We start from the raw sequence: 20123 nt of genomic DNA, 5'->3' as shown, positions 1-20123 counted from the left end.
AGCACACCTGCCTCATAGAACTTTTGAGAGAATTAAGTTAAACTGAGTTGATGCATGTTAATTATTTAGAATGGTATTTGGTGCACAGTAATCATTCCATAATTATTTTTTATAATTTATAACCCAATGGAATTCTGCACATTAAAGAAAATGAAGTATATATGTGTGCATATGAACTGAGAACAACCTTGAACCTGTTGCTCATTGAAAAGAAGTTGAATGCTGTATTGGTATTCCACTGTTTATAGTATTTGCCATTCATGTTTCCAAGGGGAAGGGCTACTGTAATGAGTATTATATATGTAAATACATAGAGAAGGGACTAGAATTAGAGGAACTGACCAAAAATGACTTTCCCCTTATCTGACTTTAGATAGATGGATAGACATGGATGGATGATGGTTGATGGATAGATGGATGGATACAGTTGAACACACAGATACATATACACATGGACATGATAGAATGTATGCAACTACTCTTGTAATTTTAGAAATGTGGATAAAAATTAAAAGGCCAAGGATGTACAGATTATTATTCCCCTTTTATAAGTGAGGAAACTAAATCTTAACGACGGCCCATAGCATACTTAAGTGCATACAGCCAACAAGCCCCGCAGGAAGGATTTAAGCCCTGCCCTACCCTGCCCATGCCATGGCCTTTTTACCGCCCCCCACTGCCCCTCCAGGCCACCCAGGAGTTGACTATGACAAAGGCTAGAAGAAGGGGCCTCCTTGTCCATAGTGACCAGAATGATAAAAGCTAAATGAAATGGAGAATTGTGTTGTTGTTTTTGTTTTTAATTAGTGAACCTGTTGGAATGTGCCATTCAGCAGTGGAGCTGAATGGTTCCTGCTGTTCCTGCAAAACAAACAAAAGTCCCTCCACCCAAGCCACTTCTGTGGCCACTTTTCTAGTCTTATCTATCGAGGGATTGTGACAGGGACACAGAACTGTGGGAGGGACACCTTCTCCAGCCAGCCTGGGACCCAGCCTCCTAACTCTCTCTGGTTTTCCTCCCATCATACTGGCAGGCTGCATAGACAGGGCACATTACCCTGGGAAGCCCTCACTCATCAGCCCAACCTCAGAAGGGTAAGAGTATTTGAGGCCAAGCTTCAGTAAGACAAACCGAGTCTTTTTTTTTTGTTTTTTAACTTTGACTTGGTTATTTTGAGGGTCTCTTCTAGTTCTAACAGCTAAAGAACATTAGAATTTTTTCTTTATTTTTCTCTATTGATAACCTGATATAATGAGGATGACAGTCATTAGTTCTTACTCTCCTATGATGATGTTTAATTATAACCTCTGGCCATTTCAGCTGTCTTCATATTTCTAAGGAAAACTCCTCAAATCCATAAGTAAGGCATTCTTCAAATGTTAACTGTCCATTCCATCCTCATCCTGGGAAGGGTTGTCTGCCTTACAATAGCAAGGATAAATGGAAGTTGAAAAGTTTGGGAAGAATGGCATAATTCAGAATGGCTTCACCTTTACCCTATAGTAGCTGAGTGAGCTTGAGCAAGCACAGTTTATCTCAAACCCACAATTTATCTTCCATCTGAGGAAAAATAGGTGTGATACCTACTCTTAAGGATACTGAGTGGATAAAAGACACAAAGAGCCTGCACCCAGTGGAAGTCTGAGAGATGTCCCCTCCTCCCTAATATAAGCAGCTCTCCTTTTTTCTGACTTGCTAAGATGTCCACAGGCTGGGTCCACTTCCCAAGTGATTGGTTCCTTTCCAAAGTTAGATCCTTTTTATTTTCCTTAAGTCACCAAGCCCAGTGTAAAGTGTTAATTTTGTGTTTGTAAGTGAGAGAGGATTGATCGGGCTTCCTTAAAAATGGCTTCTTCGCTAAAACCACAACCTCAGATCTGATACCGAAAGAATCTGCTGGCACTGGTCCCTTTCAAAACAATCTGGAGACGTCCAGAGACCGTCCTCCGGAGCTGGCAGCGGGCCCCCAGCTGAGCCTCCCTCTCGAATTCCCCACGGGCTCAAGGAGCAGGCCCCCAACACTCCATTGCGCAGCCCCATTCTTCTTTGCAAAGGAGGGGTTGGCATTCTGAAGTCAAGTTCTCTCCCTACTGCTCCCATCCCTGCAGAAACCACACACTCGCACGCAGGCACCAGAGCACACCCACTGCCCGCCCCTTCCTGAGCTGGACAGAACTGTGGAGCAGAAAGCAGGCCAAGGCTGCCTCCTCATTCCTAGTCCTCCCCTCTTCCCTCCTCCAGAGTCCAGGTTTTGTCAAGAGTTTCAGGGGCGGTGACTGGTGGGGAGGGGCCACGGACATCGTGGATGCTTCCAAGTCCTTTTCTCTTCGCCATAGTATGTCTTATAAGCCGGGATGTAGTTTATTCTTCTAAACACTTCACTGGGGTGTAGGGCCTGGAGTTGCCATAGAAACACCTTTTAACTCCTCATCATCCAGAAGGCAGCACCAATTCCCAGGGCTTTGGGGGAGGGGGGGGGGAAGGCAAGAAGAGACACTTGTGGATGAGGAGGAAGGAAATGGAAGGCTGTGGGGGGATTCCTTAGAGAGGGGCTTTGCCCAGCAATGTGGCACCCAGCCATGAAAAGAGCCAGGAAGGTTCTGGAAGAGGAAGCTAGTGGGCTGGAGTGAGCATCTTTTAAGGACTACAGTATTGACTGGTAGAGTCATAGGGGTCAAGGGGAATGGGAGCGTCTACACATTTCCTTCAGGGACAGAACAGGCAGGCTGGGAACCAGAAGAGGAGCTGTGAGCTAGGAGTACTGGGAGCCACCTACTGGACGCTGGCAGGGTGCTGTAAGGCAGTGGAGGTCAACAAGCCAGCAGCTCGCATCTACACCTCCCAGAAAAAGCATTATCTCATCCCTGCCACTAGTGCAGTGCACCAACCAAGGCAGCACAGCTTTGGATCAGGGCCAGCAGTGCCAAGATCTTTTTGTTTATTTTTCATTTTTGCTACCACAATGTTCTTGCCTTTCGGTATTTCTTGGTAACTTCGCTTTTCTCTAGGCAGTCAATTGAGGAGGGGGTCATGGGAAGATTTCTTACTAAAATTCAGCAAAATTACAAGAAACTTTCTGTATCAGTCCCAGACACATAGCAGGAAACCTAAGCAGTGGTCAGGCAGGGCCACCATGGGAAGTGGTCTCCTTGTTCCTGTTTCCACTGTACCCTGGCGAACTTCCAGGGTAGAAACCTAAAAGCCAAGAGCAAGGGAAGGCATGAGGTCTCCCTCTCCACACACATCAGAAATCCAGGTGAACATGCCCGAACCACTGTCAGGCAGAGGACGACGCCCTGACTCCACCTGACGCCTGGACCCAAGTACGTGCTCTTCACTGAGAGGACCAGAGCCGCCACCACCGGCAGCAGCTGCCGGCATCACTTAGGTGGGAATGACACCCACAGGGTGAGGGGGAACAGGCCAAGCAGAATTTGGGTGGGGGCAGTCAAGGGAGACGAAAACCTTGCAGGGCTCTGGCAGCCCCGAAGAATCCTTCCCAGCAATCCACAAACCCAGAGGCCAGTCAGGTTCCCCCAGGAGAAGGAACGGGGCATAGCAAGGACCCCAGGAAACCACTAATGGGGTGACCCTAGGTCACACAAAATACTCTTGCCTGCCAGCCAGACTGACCCAGTCACCACAGCCACCTCCCTCACATCTCCTAGGCTTGCCAGGCCCACCAGCAGCACCCCTCCCAGCCTCAGCTCCCTCCCCTGCCAGGTTCCTGCCTCCTCCCCCTCCTCCCCTGCAGTACACTTGTGGAGGCCCTCACCCAGGACCCAGTGGAAAATTTCTTTTCCTCTTTATGACTGTGCTGAAAACACACACGCTCCATTCTTCACCTCTGAATCGACACAGGCAGAGGGTGACTAGACTGTGTTGTACCCCACCCCCAGCCTGCATTTACACACACACAGAGCAAGGGCCACTAGACTTGCATGCTTTATGAGCTGGAAAGGAGAGGAGAGATGTTTTCCAGCTGCTACTCCCCCTCTGGCCATCCAAGCACAAGTGTCCCGAACACTCTGAAACAAGTTCTCCCAGGACTCTCAAGGCCCTTGTCTCTAATCAAGACACTCAGTCCAGTTTGGAATAGTCACCATGATGTGACCCTTGGCATCTTTGTTCTTTTGGTGACAAATCTGTTTTCCACTGCCCTGTCTCCCTCACCCCACACACATTCAAGGAAAAAAAAAAAAAAAAGGCCTTCCTGTGAATTCTCACAGCTATGTGATAAGTGATCCCTCACACACGCCACCTCCTGCTTGCTATCAACACTCTCAAATACAGTTCCTTCGGGGAGGGTCAACCCCACAGATTCCTTCTCATTTTCCCCCTTAAATCCACCCAAACTTGGCAGTCCAAGAAGCTCAGTTCGCACTTGGCCTAGCGAGTGTGAGTCTGAGTTGGGTCTCAGTGAAAAGAATGAACATCGTGGGGAGATGGTGACAACTCAGAAAACTACAAGTTTCTCCTGCAACTTTCCCCTGCACATGGCTGCCAACTTTCTTTTTAATTTTTTTTTAACTCTTCATCATCCCAGCACTTTAGTTGGCATTACAAGTTTTAGAAATGCTCTCCCCACCTTTCTCCCCCAGAGAGTTCTCCGGTGATAGTGAAAAGGGGAATTTTCCAGATGTCAAAAAGACCAGTAAGGACCTCACGCCCTAAAAGAGCATGGCTGCAAGGAGTTCACTCGGCCTCGGTGGGTTTCTCTACGTCTACCCACCTCGGTCATGCTGAAGCATACCTCAGTATCTACCTCCATGGCCTCCCCCCAAGACCAGGCAATGGAAAGGAGCGGAGGTTGGCGAGGCCACCCGTAGCAGCGCCAGAGTCCCGGCTGCAGCGCGCCCGCGAACGGTCACCGCGGGGGCTACGCAGGGACACCGGGAGCGCTTACCGATGTCTGAGTTGCAGAACGCGTCCTGGGGGTGGCTAGGCGAGCATGTGCACGCCTCAGCGCCCCAGTCCCCCAGGCTCCAGCTGCCCAGGAGCACGACGAGCCCGAGCCAGGGAGTCATCGCCGCTGCCGTTGCTGGTGCTGCTGCTCGAGTCTCCAAAGTTGCCTTGCGCGCCACGGGCCGGGTCGCTGCAGCCTGCGCTCGCCCGCCCGCCTGTGGGGGGCAACTTTGGCTTGGAGCGCGCCGCTCTCCGAGTGCCCGGCGGGACGGGATGGGGTGCGACGGAGCTGCCTCGGCGCTGGCGCAGGACTGGGCGGGTGGGCAGTCTCTCCGGGCGGAGGAGCAGGAGCTGGAGGGAGCAGAAGGAGGAGAAGCTGTCCGAGCGCCCGTCCGCTGCCCGCTCTGCGCCGCAGCCCCGCGGCCGAGTGATATAGCGCGGGTCCCCCCGGGCACCCCCTCTCGAGCGCGCGGGGCCCGCCGACTTCGACCAATAGCAGAGCCGCATTACCTCATCGGCCCTCCAAAAAGTGGGCGGGGCCGGGGGCGCGGGGCGACGGGGCGGGGCCACCCGTCCAGTTCAGGTCCTTTTAGGGAATAATGCAGCTGTGGGCACGCGAGTGGGTGGGCTGAACGCGCCCCTGGTACGCGCTGGCGCAGGGGCCCTCCGAGTGGCGCCCCCTTGCCCTTCTCGCCTGCAACCCAGCCATACGCCCACCCCGCCCTCTGGGCGCCTCTGACCCAAACCAAAATCAACTACCGCCCACCCCAGCACCAACCCCTTGGCAGGTCAGAGGTGGCCTTGCCTTGGGGACCTTGACTGCGCCTGGTGGAAAGGATAAATAAAGGGTAACTGTGTCTTCTCTGGAGAGAGCCGGGTCAGAGGAGAAAGATCGAGGTTGCTGACATATCCCCTATCCCTCCGTGTATCGCTGCTCCTGACTTTCCTCCTCAGTAGGAAGTCGTTTGCCTTTTGGAACTGGTGGTAATGAAAGGTTGTTTCCCGGGCTCAGCCGGAGTAAATAGTGAGGCCATTCAACAGGCATCGTTCTGGATTCTGGGATGAGCAAAACGAACTCTTTGCTCCCATGGAAGTAGTAGGCAATGCATTAGAAGAAACATGAGTACATAGGGTGATTTACTAAGGTAATAGTGCCCTGAATGATGAATGATGGGTTAGAAATTCTGCGGAGGGCGCTGCTGTCTACGGGATAATAAGCACAATGGCTGAGAAGGTGACAGCCTGGCTGTAAACAAAAAGCCTCAGCCCTTTGGCAGCAGGGAGGAGATAACAGCAAGGGCAAAGTCCCCAGGCTTACTTGAAAAACCGTAAGTTAGGGCACGAGGAAATGGTAACCTCACCTAGGGCAGACAGGTCTCCATCCTTCAGTGAGGAATTAGGGGTGAACTAATCCCAACCGCAAATGAAACTAGATCCTGGAGAACTATCCACGATTCAAGAATATGAGGAATTATGGATATCTGCTAAAAACTAAGACTATGACTATTTTTCTTATTCAGTAACCTCTTGAGTCTGCCTTATATTAATATTTTCCATACCTCACGTCATTACATCTCACAATGATCCTTTTAGATAGGAAAAACACAAAGTGTTATTCACACTTTCCAGATGAGGAAACTGTTGCAGAAAGGTGCCATTACTTGGCAACCAGCCAGGAACTGAATTCTCTGATTCCCGCCCCAAGAGAGGTGTTTACTTTCTTGGACTTTTTAGTGGCAGTTAGCTTTAACTGTGCAAGTCTTTTTTGGAGCTGGAATCTTGTTTCTATTCTTGCATCTTTCTCACTTTCTCTCCCAACTCATCCCGTTTGGAAAGAGACTAAAATGATTTGGCAATAAAAATGGTAAAAGTTAGGAACAAAAGAAGGACGAGAAGTACCGCTCTGAAGTGCAAGTTCATCCTCTTTCTCAGAAATTCCTTTGTTTACACCTCAGAGAAGTGACACCAAAATGGCAGGAGCAGAAAGCTTCATTGGAAATGATATTTCCAAGAACATTTTTAAAGCTCCTCTTTCCCCCTTAAAAATTTAGCTGTAAGGAGAGGAATCTAGTATCCACAGTTTTCTGTCTTGTTTCCTTCCCAACTTTTAAGACCCTTCCCATCCTAACTTTGACTGTAGCCCCATCCAGAGAGAGCTTTCCTTCTCTCAGTGTTTACTTAGAATTTTACCCCTTGTTCCATGAACTGTAGTTGTACTATTTCCCCAACCACACTAGAAGAAACACTTTGAAGCCTAAGATATTTGAGCAGGCTACATTTTACTCCTCAGGGTATAAATTAGGTTCTCAGGGGACACGGGTATGGGTGTGGCCAGCAACCCTTCGAGTCTTGAGCTGTGGACACTTTGGAGGCCACTCCAAGGATCCAGGTTGAATGAGGGCATACTTGGTAGGATTTGAGAGTTTCATTTATCCCTGCACTGTGCCAGTCATGTGGAAGGTTTTACAGGCCTTTCCAGACCAAATCCACTTTGGATAAGCATCTTACATGTTGAAGCCTTCTCTTCACTCTCTCTCTCTCTTTTCTTTCTCACTTTAAGGTTTTGTCCAAATTACCAGTAGCTTGCCTAGAAAATGAGTGTCAGAGAAATAACTTTTGCTGAACTTCAAGCAGCAGGTTCCTTATAGAAAACATCTGACACATATGATTTTATGGCAGTTACTTATATAAATGTAAGAGTAATCTGATTGTTTTTCTAGCTGAAAGGTAGTAAAATTGTCCTTTGGTTTATTTCTTCTCACTGCCTATCCTAAACTGGGTCAGTGTGTTTGAGTTCAGCTTTTGTTTCAGTTGGAAAGTTCTCCCTAATGTCTAACCCAAGGGGACTATCTTCTGTCCATCCATCCTCAGTCCTCACTTTGAACAAGAGAAAAAGCAAGCTTCATAAATCCTCATAGAGAGGAGCACTACTTCCTGCCTCTGGGTCAAGGGCAGCAAGCAGACCTCATAGCCATCAATCCGGATGTCATTGTGTCCATGGACCTAATAATATGTAAGAATTGCTTTCTCAAGTCCACTTTAGAAGCTAGATGGAGGGGGCCTGGGGCTAATGGTAAATAAGAATGAGGATACCGGCTCCCCACTTTGTCTTGACAGCTAAGGACACTGATAGATTTATAAACCCCAGAAGAACTGAAGAAGTTTCTAAATCTGAGTGGTCCACCCCCTCTTCATATGAAGTTCCAAGATGTTAAAATCTCTGGGAAGTCTCTAATAGACATTTAGAGGACCTGAAAAATGACCTGAGATTCTGCCCATCCTCATTTTACAGGTGGAGAAAATAAGGTTCAGACAGGTGAAGAAATTTCCCCCGAAGTCTCATGGTTAGCTCATGGTAGAGCTGAGATTGTGCTGTGGCTGCCCGATTCCTTACCTGGGCTCTCTTCCTCACACTTGTGGCCCCAGTCCCCCAAACTGCAGTGCATGATCTAATGTTTAGACTCTTATGCAGCCACTCGCAGTCCTGAATCTGCATTTCAAGTCTAAAGATGAGTTTCAGAGTCCCTTTGTACAGTACCCAACAGGTAGAGAACTACACTGCCCTGACTAAATAGTTCTCTGTTATGTTAAAAATCACCTCTGAGCCAATCATAACAAATGCAGCTCTGTACTCCTCAGAGATTTATCTCTTGTGTGTTTATTTTTCCCTTTCTAAATTATCTAATATCTTTTGAAAGCATTTCAAGTATATTGCTGCAAAGTGACATATGAACATTTTCTTTCTGCGGGACAAAAAGAGGCTGGGATGAAAAACAGTAGCAAAAGATGTGAGATTTGTTCCAAAGGTTGCTGCAGAAACAATTGTTGAGGCAAGTCACCTCACCTGTCTAGACTCAATTTTCTTGTTCATTGGATGAAGGTTGTAACTCAGCGATCTTCAAGAACCCCCCTGGCTGAAAAGTCTCAGGATCCATGGAAAAGTCTCAAGGACAAGGTGAATGTCTCTGAAAGGAAGATAGATCTTACCATTAAACAAGTTTGAGAACAATTAAATGTGACTAAGACTAAAGCATGTCCATCAATTTCTCAATCAACACTGAGTTCCTATTCTGCTTTCTGCTCTGTCCTCCAAGACTCAGGCTGAAACCAAAGATTTTGATGGTGAAAGTATAGAAGAGATTGAGGGTCTTATGCCTGATAGAGCCCCATTGTATTTACTTGTTTCTCTGTCTTTTTGCCTCTTGCATCATAAGCACTAAAAGATCAAGAAATAAGCCTTTTTTTATCTCCATACCTTATTTCTAAAATTCATTGAACTCCTGTATTGCTTTCAGATCACAGTTTAAATGTCACCTCCTCTAGAAAGCCTTCTCTGATTCCCATCTCCAGTCTTTGTCGACCCCCTCCCATGTTATCCTGTGCTTCTTTCTTTCACACTACTTGTCTGACTGTAATCTGATTGTTTACCTTCCTGGATGGTAAGTTCCTTGAGCACAGTGTTCGTAATAGAGTGTTGGTAACAAAGACGTCAATAAGGATTAGCTGAATGGATGGAATTAATTGGCTCCACCAACCAGTACTGAGATAGGTAGGTGGGTAGCTCCTTGGAGAGCTCACAGGGCTCTATCCCTTTGACCAATGCTAGGGGGCGCTGTAAGCCAGAGAACACCCATTCCCTCAGCCTGAAGCCTCAGCTGGTCTCACTGAGAAGGGGGGAAAGGCACAGTTCCACACTAGTCAGTGGGGTGTGGGTGCCTTTGAGTGGGTGAAACTAACCCCTCCCGTCTGCAGTGGCCACAAAGCTCTCAGTCAGCATCCCGTCTGGGTCCGCAGCTGCCCAGCTTCTCCACCCCCAGGCTGGCCACATGTCAACCCAAGGGGAGCCGTGCTCTCAAGAAGCTACATACTTGTGAATCATGGATTTGAGGGGTACTGGGGAGACCTGGGAATACAACAGAGGATTCCATGGTCCTTCTCTTTCAGGGCAGAGCTGGCCTCTGAAAACTGAAACTGGAGAAGGTCCTAAGATGTGTGTCATCTCTGTGGCTGTGTAGGGAAACACCTCTCCTCTTTCTTGTCCCTTCTCCTCCAGACCCCAGCTGCCCTGCCTTCCCCCAAACCCACAGTCCATCTGAAAGTCATTGCATTTAAAAATAGTTTCTTCTGAGCAACAGACAGCTCCGGTCCACCCTGCACCGTGAGCTCTGACCGGGCCTTCAGCAGGGCTGCCACCCGGCACTGGGGGATTATGGACCTAAGGTGGCAGGCACTTCAGGTTCTCTCTGTGTCTGGCACCAGCAGGGAGTGAACACCTTGCCTTGCTTCCATCTGGAGCCAATTTTACAGCAGTAAAATTGCAGGGCGTCTCTTTCCCCGGCTCTGCCCCATCCCTGCCAGGGAGTGAAGACCCCTTAGTGTGAGTCTCTGGCTGAATTCACCTGAATCCTGGGGTGTTGGCATTTCTTTTTGCAGGGAGCTACTCTCAGAGATTTTAAACTAGAAAACACATGTGCTCAGTGGAGACATTTTGTGCTCCTTTTTACTGGAGTGGTGGGAGATGGGAAACAGAGCTAAGATTCCAGCACTTGCTCTTTTTTGTTTTTAAGTGACTGTGTACTCAGTTGGTTGACTGTTTCTATGAAGGGTAATATGAAGTGGAAGCAGAACTTCTCCTCCTCGACCCTGTCTTAATGTCTTCCTTATGCCCATGGAGTCCGTGTGTTTTCCTTTAAAAATGAGCAGCTCCTTTGTGGTTTCTTTGAAGGTTGCATGCTCAGCTTTGCACAGAAGACACCCATGAGTGTCTCTGCCTGCCACTCTGTGGCTTGGGAGGGAATGGGACGGTCAGACAGATATAGGATTGCTCTGCTGTCAGACTGGGCTAGAGATCCCGTTTCTGCCAAGGTGCTCGAGCCCTTTTTGGTGGAACCTGCTGGAATTGAATGGAGAAGGCAATGGCACCCCACTCCAGTATTCTTGCCTGGAAAACCCCATGGATGGAGGAGCCTGGTAGGCTGTAGTCCATGGGGTCGCTAAGAGTCAGACACGACTGAGCGACTTCCCTTTCATTTTTCACTTTCATGCATTGGAGAAGGAAGTGGCAACCCACTCCAGTGTTCTTGCCTGGAGAATCCCAGGGACTGGGAAGCCTGGTGGGCTGCCGTCTATAGGGTCGCACAGAGTCAGACACGACTGAAGCGACTTGGCAGCAGCAGCAGCTGGAATTGAAACTGACATGTCCTATGCAATGGGGATACCATTAAACACATCCTTCCTTAAACTTGACTGCTGAGTCTCCGCTCTCTCTGGTTTTTTGCTTTCTACCTCTCCAACTGGGTACAACTGTACCTTCTCAGTCTTCTTTGCAGACTCTTAAGGCTCTTCCTGCCACTCTGGGAAATATAGGTGTTTCCCAATTTTGTCCAAGGATCCCTTTTCATCCCTTCCCTTCCTTCCTAGCTTCCACACTCGCCCTAGCTAATCCCACTGTCTCCCCTGGACCCACCTCCCACTCTGGTCTGTCCACTGCTGTAAGCAGCAGTATCCCTCTGAGCTCTTATCTAGACCCAATTTCCCCTGGACAGTTGCATTTGGAGGTCACATGGGCTCCTCAGATCCCTAAGAGTCCAAACTCACTGTCTTCCTCTCAGTCCTTTCTGGTGAGGTCTGAGGATGGCAGGCCATCCCTGCCAGTGGCAGGTCTGAGGATGGGAGGCCATCCTTGCCAGTGGCACCATCATTTACCAAGTCCTGTAGATTCTCACTCCATGCATCTCTTCTAACCTCCACTTCCTCCCTCTTTCCACCATGTCTGCCTTGGATTAGCCCCCTATAGTCTTTCCTGACAATTTCAGTTGTCGCATAATTATCCACTCTGTCCAGGGTCTTTCTCTATAAAAGTCAACTTTTGTACTGCTGCTCATGTTAAGTTTTTCAAATATAAATCTGAAGTCATTCTGTCTTTGGCTTATAATGATTCACTTGTTCTCCGTGGCTTTCTGAACAAAGTCTTAAGCTCCCAAGAAAGGCGTACAAGGCTCTGTGTGCTCTGGCTCATCCTGCGGTCCCCAGAGGAGCACCATTCGAGCAGAATACATTGTGACTGCTATCCCTGCAGTTACACAACAGCATGTCCTGTCGTATTTCCCCATTCAACCTATGCTTCCAACCTATGTCCCCATTCTCATCTTCAAGCCTTTTGTGTTCCAGCTCTCAGTTCCTGCCTCTGAGGCTTGTTCACACTGCACTGTTTGCCTGGAATCCACCTTCCACCACTATATTCCTGACCCTCCTCTGGCTCATCGGTCAGGATCTTTATCGTTCCGCATTCAACTTGAATTACCTCATGGATATTTTCCCTGACCCTGTCTCTGCCTTAGCAGATCTGACCGCTCCTCCGAGGCCTCTCCTTCTTCAGTCCCCTCCCACTCACACAGTATCCCCCAGATTCACACCAGGTTCCTCCCATAGTCTGCTAGTGGTTGATATGTCTTTCTCTCCCTTAGACAGCAAGCAAATCCAGCCCCTTCCTCAGCCTTTAGCATCTGCACTTCATACTCATAGGCACTTTCCAAATATTGAGAAAATAAACTAACCAATGAATAGCAGAGAAAATGGGGGGAGGGATTGTCAATGTATCAGCTTTACAAGTTCCTCATAACAGAGGTTCTGGAATCCAGCTTCTCGAGTCCAGAAAGTCAACTGGATACAGCTCCGAGCTGATCAGTCCCAGGAACACTAGGACTCATAGGAGACCAGCAACCCAAGCAAACTGCATTATTTTTGTTTCCCATGAGAGAGATAATTGTCATGTAGAATAGGATACATGTGTCAACATGACCCTCATATTTTTTCCTGATAACCATAGAGAGCTTCACATGAAGCTAGTTTCTCATCAGAAAGAGCTGGAACAGAGGGAAGGAGATCAGAAGGGTATTTCAGCTGAGATACTGTAGAATTCTCCTTCTCACTGAGAGGAATCCTTGGCCACAAGGGTGACAGTGCCCACAACTGCTGGCTAGAGTCCCTCTGCCTGTACATTGACAAGGTCATACACATATTGCCAACTTTGGCTCCCTTGGTCTTTCCATTTTTATTCTCCAAACTTGCCTAGACTTTTTCTATACTAGGAATATTATGATCCATTTGGTTTCTATATTTTAGATTATAAGTCACCATCCTATAATGACCCTCAAATTAACAAGTTTGAAAAAAAAAATTAACAAGTTTGAGTTTTGGATTTTGAATTCTCCTCTTACCATGTTTTGATTTACTGTGAAGCACTTGCATAGCATGTGGATTTATAGCTTCAGTGCTCAGAAGACAGACAGCCTTCTTTCCACTGCTCTACTGTGAGGCAGTCACTGGCAATCAGACACAGCAGTCTATGTATGCCTCACAGCTTGTTTGTCGCAGTGTGATCATCAGCTCTTTTATGGAAAGTATATGGTTCTCACCTTCCTGCCCTCCTTCCTTCCAGTTTCCTTAGACACTGACTGGGTATGCAACAGGCACACTAGGGATCCAAGTGAACAAGGCACAGACCACCCTCAAGGAGTTCCAGTCTAGCAGGAGAGAAAGACTTGAAAACAATAGTGGGCGGCATGATCTACAGCAGGAGGGTCAGAGGTGCCAGGAGTTGGGCCACCCAACCAGGGAACAGGGAGATGTTTGGAAGCCCATATTAGAATAAGACAGAGAACCAGAGGTGGGAGAGAATTGTGGGTCATCAAATCCAACCCCTATGGAAAAAGGCCCCAGAGATGTGGGCTTCTTTATGGTCACACAGGATTGCTAGAAAAGACAAGGCAAGGAATCAGACCCCTTAGTATCTCATCATCTTCCCATCACTCCAGATTTCTCTAATTTGTGGCTGGGTACATAATAAATATGCAGTAAATAATTATTTTCCTGTCCTGTAATGTTCATCCACCTTGGGATGATAAACTGGAAAGGTTTCTAAGACCAGAGAAAGGAAAGGGAACTTGCATTAATGGAGTAGCTGCTACATACAAGGCTTTTTCAATACAGTGTTTCCTCCAATACTCACAACCTTAAAAAAGAGGTATTATTTTATGTCCATTTTATAGTCAAGAAAACTGAGGTTCAAAAATTAAACTGCATGTCCAATTTCTTACAAGGAAGGGAGTGGCAGAACTGTGATTCAGACCTAGAGTCCTCTTTCCTAATAAGCACTCTTTCTGGAGACTGAAAAGTCACTGTATCCATAGGTTCATGGCCTGCAGTTGACTTCCTCTTCCTCTTTTGGGTTCCCATTGAGTACTCAGAGCTCTTGATCATTGTGTGATGCAACCAAGCAGGAGACATGGTACCTTTCAAAGGAGGGCCAGTGAGGGAGCGTTTAAGCATCATCTCTTCTTTGACCTGGTTTGCAGGGGAGATGACAGGAGAAATCACACAGCAGGCAGTATCTGGTGTAAGATCATGGCTTTCATGACTGAGTGAATGATACTGGAAAATTACATTTGTATTACCAAAGAAGGGCCCAGAATCCAGAGGCAAGCTGATAAAATATTGGTCAGTATTTTTTAACAGCTAATGAATATGACTTCATTTCCTTCTGAACTTTTAAGCATAAGATTGAGGCAGTATACCAGGTTTTATCTCAGTTCTGCCATACACAATAGTTGAGTGACCATGAGTAAATCAATAAACCCACTTTCTTTAAATGTAAAACCAGTGGTTTAGATTTTATGACCTCTCATAACTTTCCAGTGGAATATTCTGGAAGGCAGACTGATGAGCAGCTATGGCACCAAGATTTATAATGTCTGTAAACCTGTGTTGTGATCTTTTTTGACTTTTTCACATTGTGACCTTGTACAAGTTCCTTAACTTCTCTGAGCCTCAGATCCGTTCAGTTCAGTCGCTCAGTCATATCCGACTGTTTGCAATGCCCTGGACTGCAGCATGCCAGACCTCCCTGTCTATCACAAACTCCCAGAGTTTACTCACACTCATGTCCTCAGATATCTAATGGTAAAACAGAGGAGCAACTCATAGGATCTTCATGAGGATCAAACGAAGTGCAGAGAATAAGGCTCTGGCACCGTGAGAACCTGTGTGGGCCAGGGTGTGGCCCTCCAGGTACAAAGACGAATGAGATCCCTGCGGTTAAGTAGCCTGCTGTCTGATGATCTTTGTTTATTAATGAAGACCATGTTCCCATGTCATATCCCCTTTGACCATATCCGTAATACCCAGAGAAGGGATGGGGGAAAGGAGGAAGCAAACAAAAGCAATCCTTGATAGTAATAGCTAATTCCTATAGTGTGCCTATGAAATGCAGGGCATTCTTCTTCTAGGCAGTTTTCATATATTAATTCATACTAATCTTATAGAGAAAGCTCTGAGGTAGATGAGCTTATCCTCACCATCCGGTTTTTCTTCAGGTGTAGAAACAAAGCTACAGAGAAATTATGTAACTTGCTCAAGATCACACGGGAAGGATGCTGCAGTGCTTGGATTAGAATCTAGAGCAGCCTGGCCCAAGAGTCCATACTCTTAATTACCCTGCCAGCCTTCCTCTTCAGGGTGAAGGTGAACATGCAGAAAACAGGAAGGATACAAGGGGCCAATGCCCAATGTCTGTCACTGGGTGGGTCTTCCTTCCACGAATGCCTTGCATCCATCAATCCAAGTATTGAGGAATCAGCTATGGTCCCTATCAGTAGGACAATTAGTAGGCCAGAGAGTACATCAGCAGGCCTACTGAAGAGTAATACTCATGGAGTCAGTGTGATTTCTGCCTTGGGTTGAGCACAGAATCTAGAATCAGAACAGTTACTAAAATTCTATCTCTTCTATCTATTGAGTTTATCTCTAAACTTATTCCCTATAAAATGGGGAAAAACATTCAATTCACAGAGGAAGTTTTAAGGATAAAAGTAATAAATACCTAATACTGGCTGAGGATTTATTATGTACCAGGTCCTCTTTTATATGTACTTTACAAGTATCAGTTCAGTTCAGTCGCTCAGTCGTGTCCGACTCTTTGCGACCCCATGAATCACAGCATGCCAGGCTTCCCTGTCCATCACCAACTCCTGGAGTTCACTCAAACTCATGTCCAACAAGTCGGTGATGCCATCCAGCTATCTCATCCTCTGTCATCATCTTCTCCTCCTGCCCCCAATCCCTCCCAGCATCAGGGTCTTTTCCAGTGAGTGAATTTTTCACATGAAGTAGCCAAAGTATTGGAGTTTCAGCTTCAACATCAGTCCTTCCAATGAACACCCAGGACTGATCTCCTCTAGGATGGACTGGTTGGATCTCCTTGCAGTCCAAGGGACTCTCAAGAGTCTTCTCCAACATTACAGTTCAAAAGCATCAATTCTTTGGCGCTCAGCTTTCTTCACAGTCCAACTCTCACATCGATACATGACCATAGGAAAAACCATAGCCTTGACTAGACGGACCTTTGTTGACAAAGTAATGTCTCTGCTTTTGAGTATGCTATCTAGGTTGGTCATAACTTTTCTTCCAAGGAGTAGGCATCTTTTAATTTCATGGCTGCAGTCACCATCTGCAGTGATTTTGGAGCCCCAAAAATAAAGTCTGACATTGTTTACACTGTTTCCCCATTTTTTGCCATGAAGTGATGGCACCGGATGCCATGATCTTTTTTTCTGAATGTTGAGCTTTAAGCCAACTTTTTAACTCTCCTCTTTGACTTCATCAAGAGGCTTTTTAGTTCCTCTTCACTTTGTGCCGTAAGGGTGGTGTCATCTGCATATCTGAGGTCATTGATATTTCTCCCGGCAGTCTTGATTCCAGCTTGTGCTTCTTCCAGCCCAGCGTTTCTCATGATGTACTCTGCATGGAAGTTAAATAAGCAGGGTGACAATATACATCCTTGATGTACTCCTTTTCCAATTTGGAACCAGTCTGTTGTTCCATGTCCAGTTCTAACTGTTGCTTCCTGACCTGCATATAGGTTTCTCAAGAGGCAGGTCAGGTGGTCTGGTATTCCCATCTCTTTCAGAATTTTCCACAGTTTCTTGTGATCCACACAGTCAAAGGCTTTGGCATAGTTAATAAAGCAGAAATATAAATGTATTTAATTCTCAAAACCATAAGATGTAGCAACTGTTATTATCATACCCATTTTACAGAAAAGAAAGTTGAGGCATAAAGAGGTTCAGAAACGTGGTCAAGATCACACAGTTAATAAGTGGTAGTACCAGAATTGGAAGTTCACCATCAAGCTCTGTGCTTCTTACCATCTCCCTGCACTCCAGTGATAGGTTGAAAACATTTTGCAAACACTAAATGTCACTATTGTCTATTCTCTCATTTCCATGTCTTAAGTCTTTGTTCGCGCTATTCCCTTGACCTCGAGTGTCTTTACTCCTCTTCCGGCTACCTCTTACTTGTCTTGTGGGATAAAAAGTGAGGTTCCAGAGCCCCACATGATGTGTTAGAGCTGCCTTACTCTGGCTTATGAGTGAGAGCTGATAGTTATATTTTCTGGATTTTTGCCAGTCAGTTGTTAAACATAGGCATTATTAAAAATGCAATTGTATAAACTTACAATCAAACAAATTATATGAAAAATACAGTAATGAATATTTAAAACCCATCACTTCCTCATTATTTTATTCTGTTATATACTCTCATCTATGCTCTTGATGTTATTTCCAGCTATTGTACCTATATGACAAAAGCAGTCTTCCCAACTCTGCATTCAGTGACATCACACTGGTAATTTCAAATTGGCCATGATTGAAGAAGATCCATTAGAGCAATTGCCAGATGCTACAAACCAGGCTTTTGGACTTGAAGAGCTAGTTGCTAAGTATTTACCACCACATCACTGCCATTAATTAACCGTGCTCTCGGACAAGTAACCTTTCTGTTAATTTTCTTATCAATAAGATGGAGACAGCATTAGTGCCTACTTCACAGAGTTGTGAAGAATAAACATGATACATGGGAAGGATTCAGCAGAACTCCTAGTACAGAGTCAGCCATGAATGAGTGGACATGGTCAATATTATTATTAAAGCAAACTTACTGTCATCATTAAGTAATCATCTTGTGCAGGTAGCCTCTCCTTCTATCCAAGGTGGGTCCCACCATCAGAGATTATCTGTAACTTGATTTTCATCACAGTACACTGGGATTGTCAGTTTCTATGTCATTTCCCCTCTTTAAGAAGTGAGCTAGCTAGCAAAGTCTGAGTTTTCTCTTCTGAACACTTAGCCCAATGCCTGATGCACAGTAGGACCTCAACAAACTGTTTAGATTATTAGTGAGCAAAGTGTTTAGAAGCTTCTGAAAAACCAGAATTAGGGAACTTGAGGTTTCTTTAATCACATTACAAACTTTAAGAAATTCTTCTCCACATCCAGGCACTGCTGGAATATTATGTTTGGGGTTCATACCTTGGGAGTACCTTATCATGTGGTAATTTTGGAATTTCAGGAACCAAAAGTCCCCTGTTTTGGTGCCCAGACAGACCTACCACACACTGAACTCTTAAAACAAAGTTCTCAGTGTGTATAATATGGAGCCCCTGTGATAGTTTTAGCGTGTCTAGGAAGAATATGACCAGTAACTTTCCAAACCACTTGATCGTAGCTGGAACTGCCTCTGCCTCAAGTATTTAGAGAAAAAAAGATCTTGATGTCACATCAACAAACTCTTAAAGAGATTGCACATACCTGGAGTGCTTTTCAAGGCCTAGGAGCCAGTGATTGCAGGCTGATTTCAGGCAGAAAGGAGGGGAGAGGCCAAAGGCATGTTGAAAAATCATTTTTTGTCTGTTGTTCCTTTGTATGAACTGGTTGCTGGCTTATGCAACACCCAGTAATTAAAATGGCTGGAATGCTTTGCATTTTTACAGCAACGTGAAGGCGGCTCAGAGGTCTGGAGCTGGAGCCAGCTGGAGGCCCAGTGATCCTACCCTAGCTGCCCCTTGGCCTGGCAGAGGTGGTTTGCATCTGCCTTAGGGTGGGGGTGGTAGGGAGTAGGGAGGAAGTCAGAGGGGTCAGGAGTAGTCCCCTTCCCCAGTCAGGTGCATCCACCTCTAGCAGGAAGATACCCATCGGCCACGCACCTTCTGGAAGTCTGTAATGATGAGTGGTGCTGCCGAGAAATGGTAAACAATGAGATAGCTACTCTGTACCAGGTCCTGTACTAATAACCTTATGTATATTATCTGAATTCAAGAAAAAAAGACCATATCACCCGCCTGCTCAAAGCTCTCTGGATCCCTCATGCATTTAGAGTGAATTCTGAATACCTCCTGCTTCCATCCCCAGCATGATGTAGTTCCTGGCGTCATTGCCCCTGCCTCCCCTGCTCTCCCCACTGCTCACCACATTCCCACCTTGCTGGCCTCCTTTCATCCTCTCACCAAACTCAGCTTGCTTCCGGCTCTAGGACTGCCTTCATCTCCTTCCTGGGCTTTCCTCAGTCCTGCCATAGCTGGTTCCTTTTTGTTATTCAGCATCCAGCTAAGTTGTCACCTTCTCAGAGACATATGCCCTGGTTGAAGTAGGACAACCATCCCCAGGCATTTATGCCTCCCACTGCCCTGGGTTTCAGATTTATTTCCTTTTTGCACTTATTGCTATCTGAAAAAAAAATCTTATTTGCTTATTTTTTATTCATTGTCTTTTCCACATAGAATAGAAATTCCTTAAGGTCAGGGCCCTTGTCTGTGATTTTTCTGGTGTATCCACAGCACCTAGATCAGTTCAGTTCAGTTGCTCAGTAGTGTCCGATTCTTTGCAACCCCATGAACCGCAGCACGCCAGGCCTCCCTGTCCATCACCAACTCCCGGAGTTCACTCAAACTCATGTCCATTGAGTCGGTGATGCCATCCAGCCATCTCATCCTCTGTTGTCTCCTTCTCCTGCCCTCAATCTTTCCCAGCATCAGGGTGTTTTCCAATGAGTCAGCTCTTCGCATCAGGTGGCCAAAGTATTGGAGTTTCAGCTTCAACATCAGTCCAACAAATGAACACCCAGGAATGATATCCTTTAGGATGTACTGGTTGGATCTCCTTGCAGTCCAAGGACTCTCAAGAGTCTTCTGCAACACCACAGTTCAAAAGCATCAATTCTTAGACACTCAATTTCTTTATAGTCCAACTCTCATGTCCATACATGACTACTGGAAAAACCATAACCTTGACTAGACAGACGTTTGTTGAAAAAGTAATGTCCCTGCTTTTTAATATGCTGTCTAGGTTGGTCATAACTTTCCTTCCAAGGAGTAAGAGTCTTT

The 20123-nt window shown here is 46.3% G+C and overlaps 2 protein-coding genes across 2 annotated transcripts in view; one reads left to right on the top strand and one right to left on the bottom strand.

Moving 5' to 3' along the window:
- TIMP3 (TIMP metallopeptidase inhibitor 3) overlaps positions 1-5417 on the bottom strand; it is a 60259-nt gene extending 54842 nt beyond the window's left edge. The window contains exon 1 of the mRNA XM_061417238.1: positions 4908-5417. Within this exon, the coding sequence (XP_061273222.1) occupies positions 4908-5028 (121 nt within the window). The 5' untranslated portion in view covers positions 5029-5417. The remainder of the gene's footprint in view (positions 1-4907) is intronic.
- Positions 1-20123, top strand: part of SYN3 (synapsin III) — a 492973-nt gene that overhangs the window by 204913 nt on the left and 267937 nt on the right. The window lies entirely within an intron of this gene.

This window comes from Bos javanicus, chromosome 5 (genome assembly GCF_032452875.1).
Source record: "Bos javanicus breed banteng chromosome 5, ARS-OSU_banteng_1.0, whole genome shotgun sequence".
Classification (NCBI taxonomy): Eukaryota; Metazoa; Chordata; class Mammalia; order Artiodactyla; family Bovidae; genus Bos; species Bos javanicus.
This window is presented reverse-complemented; position numbering and strand designations above follow the sequence as displayed.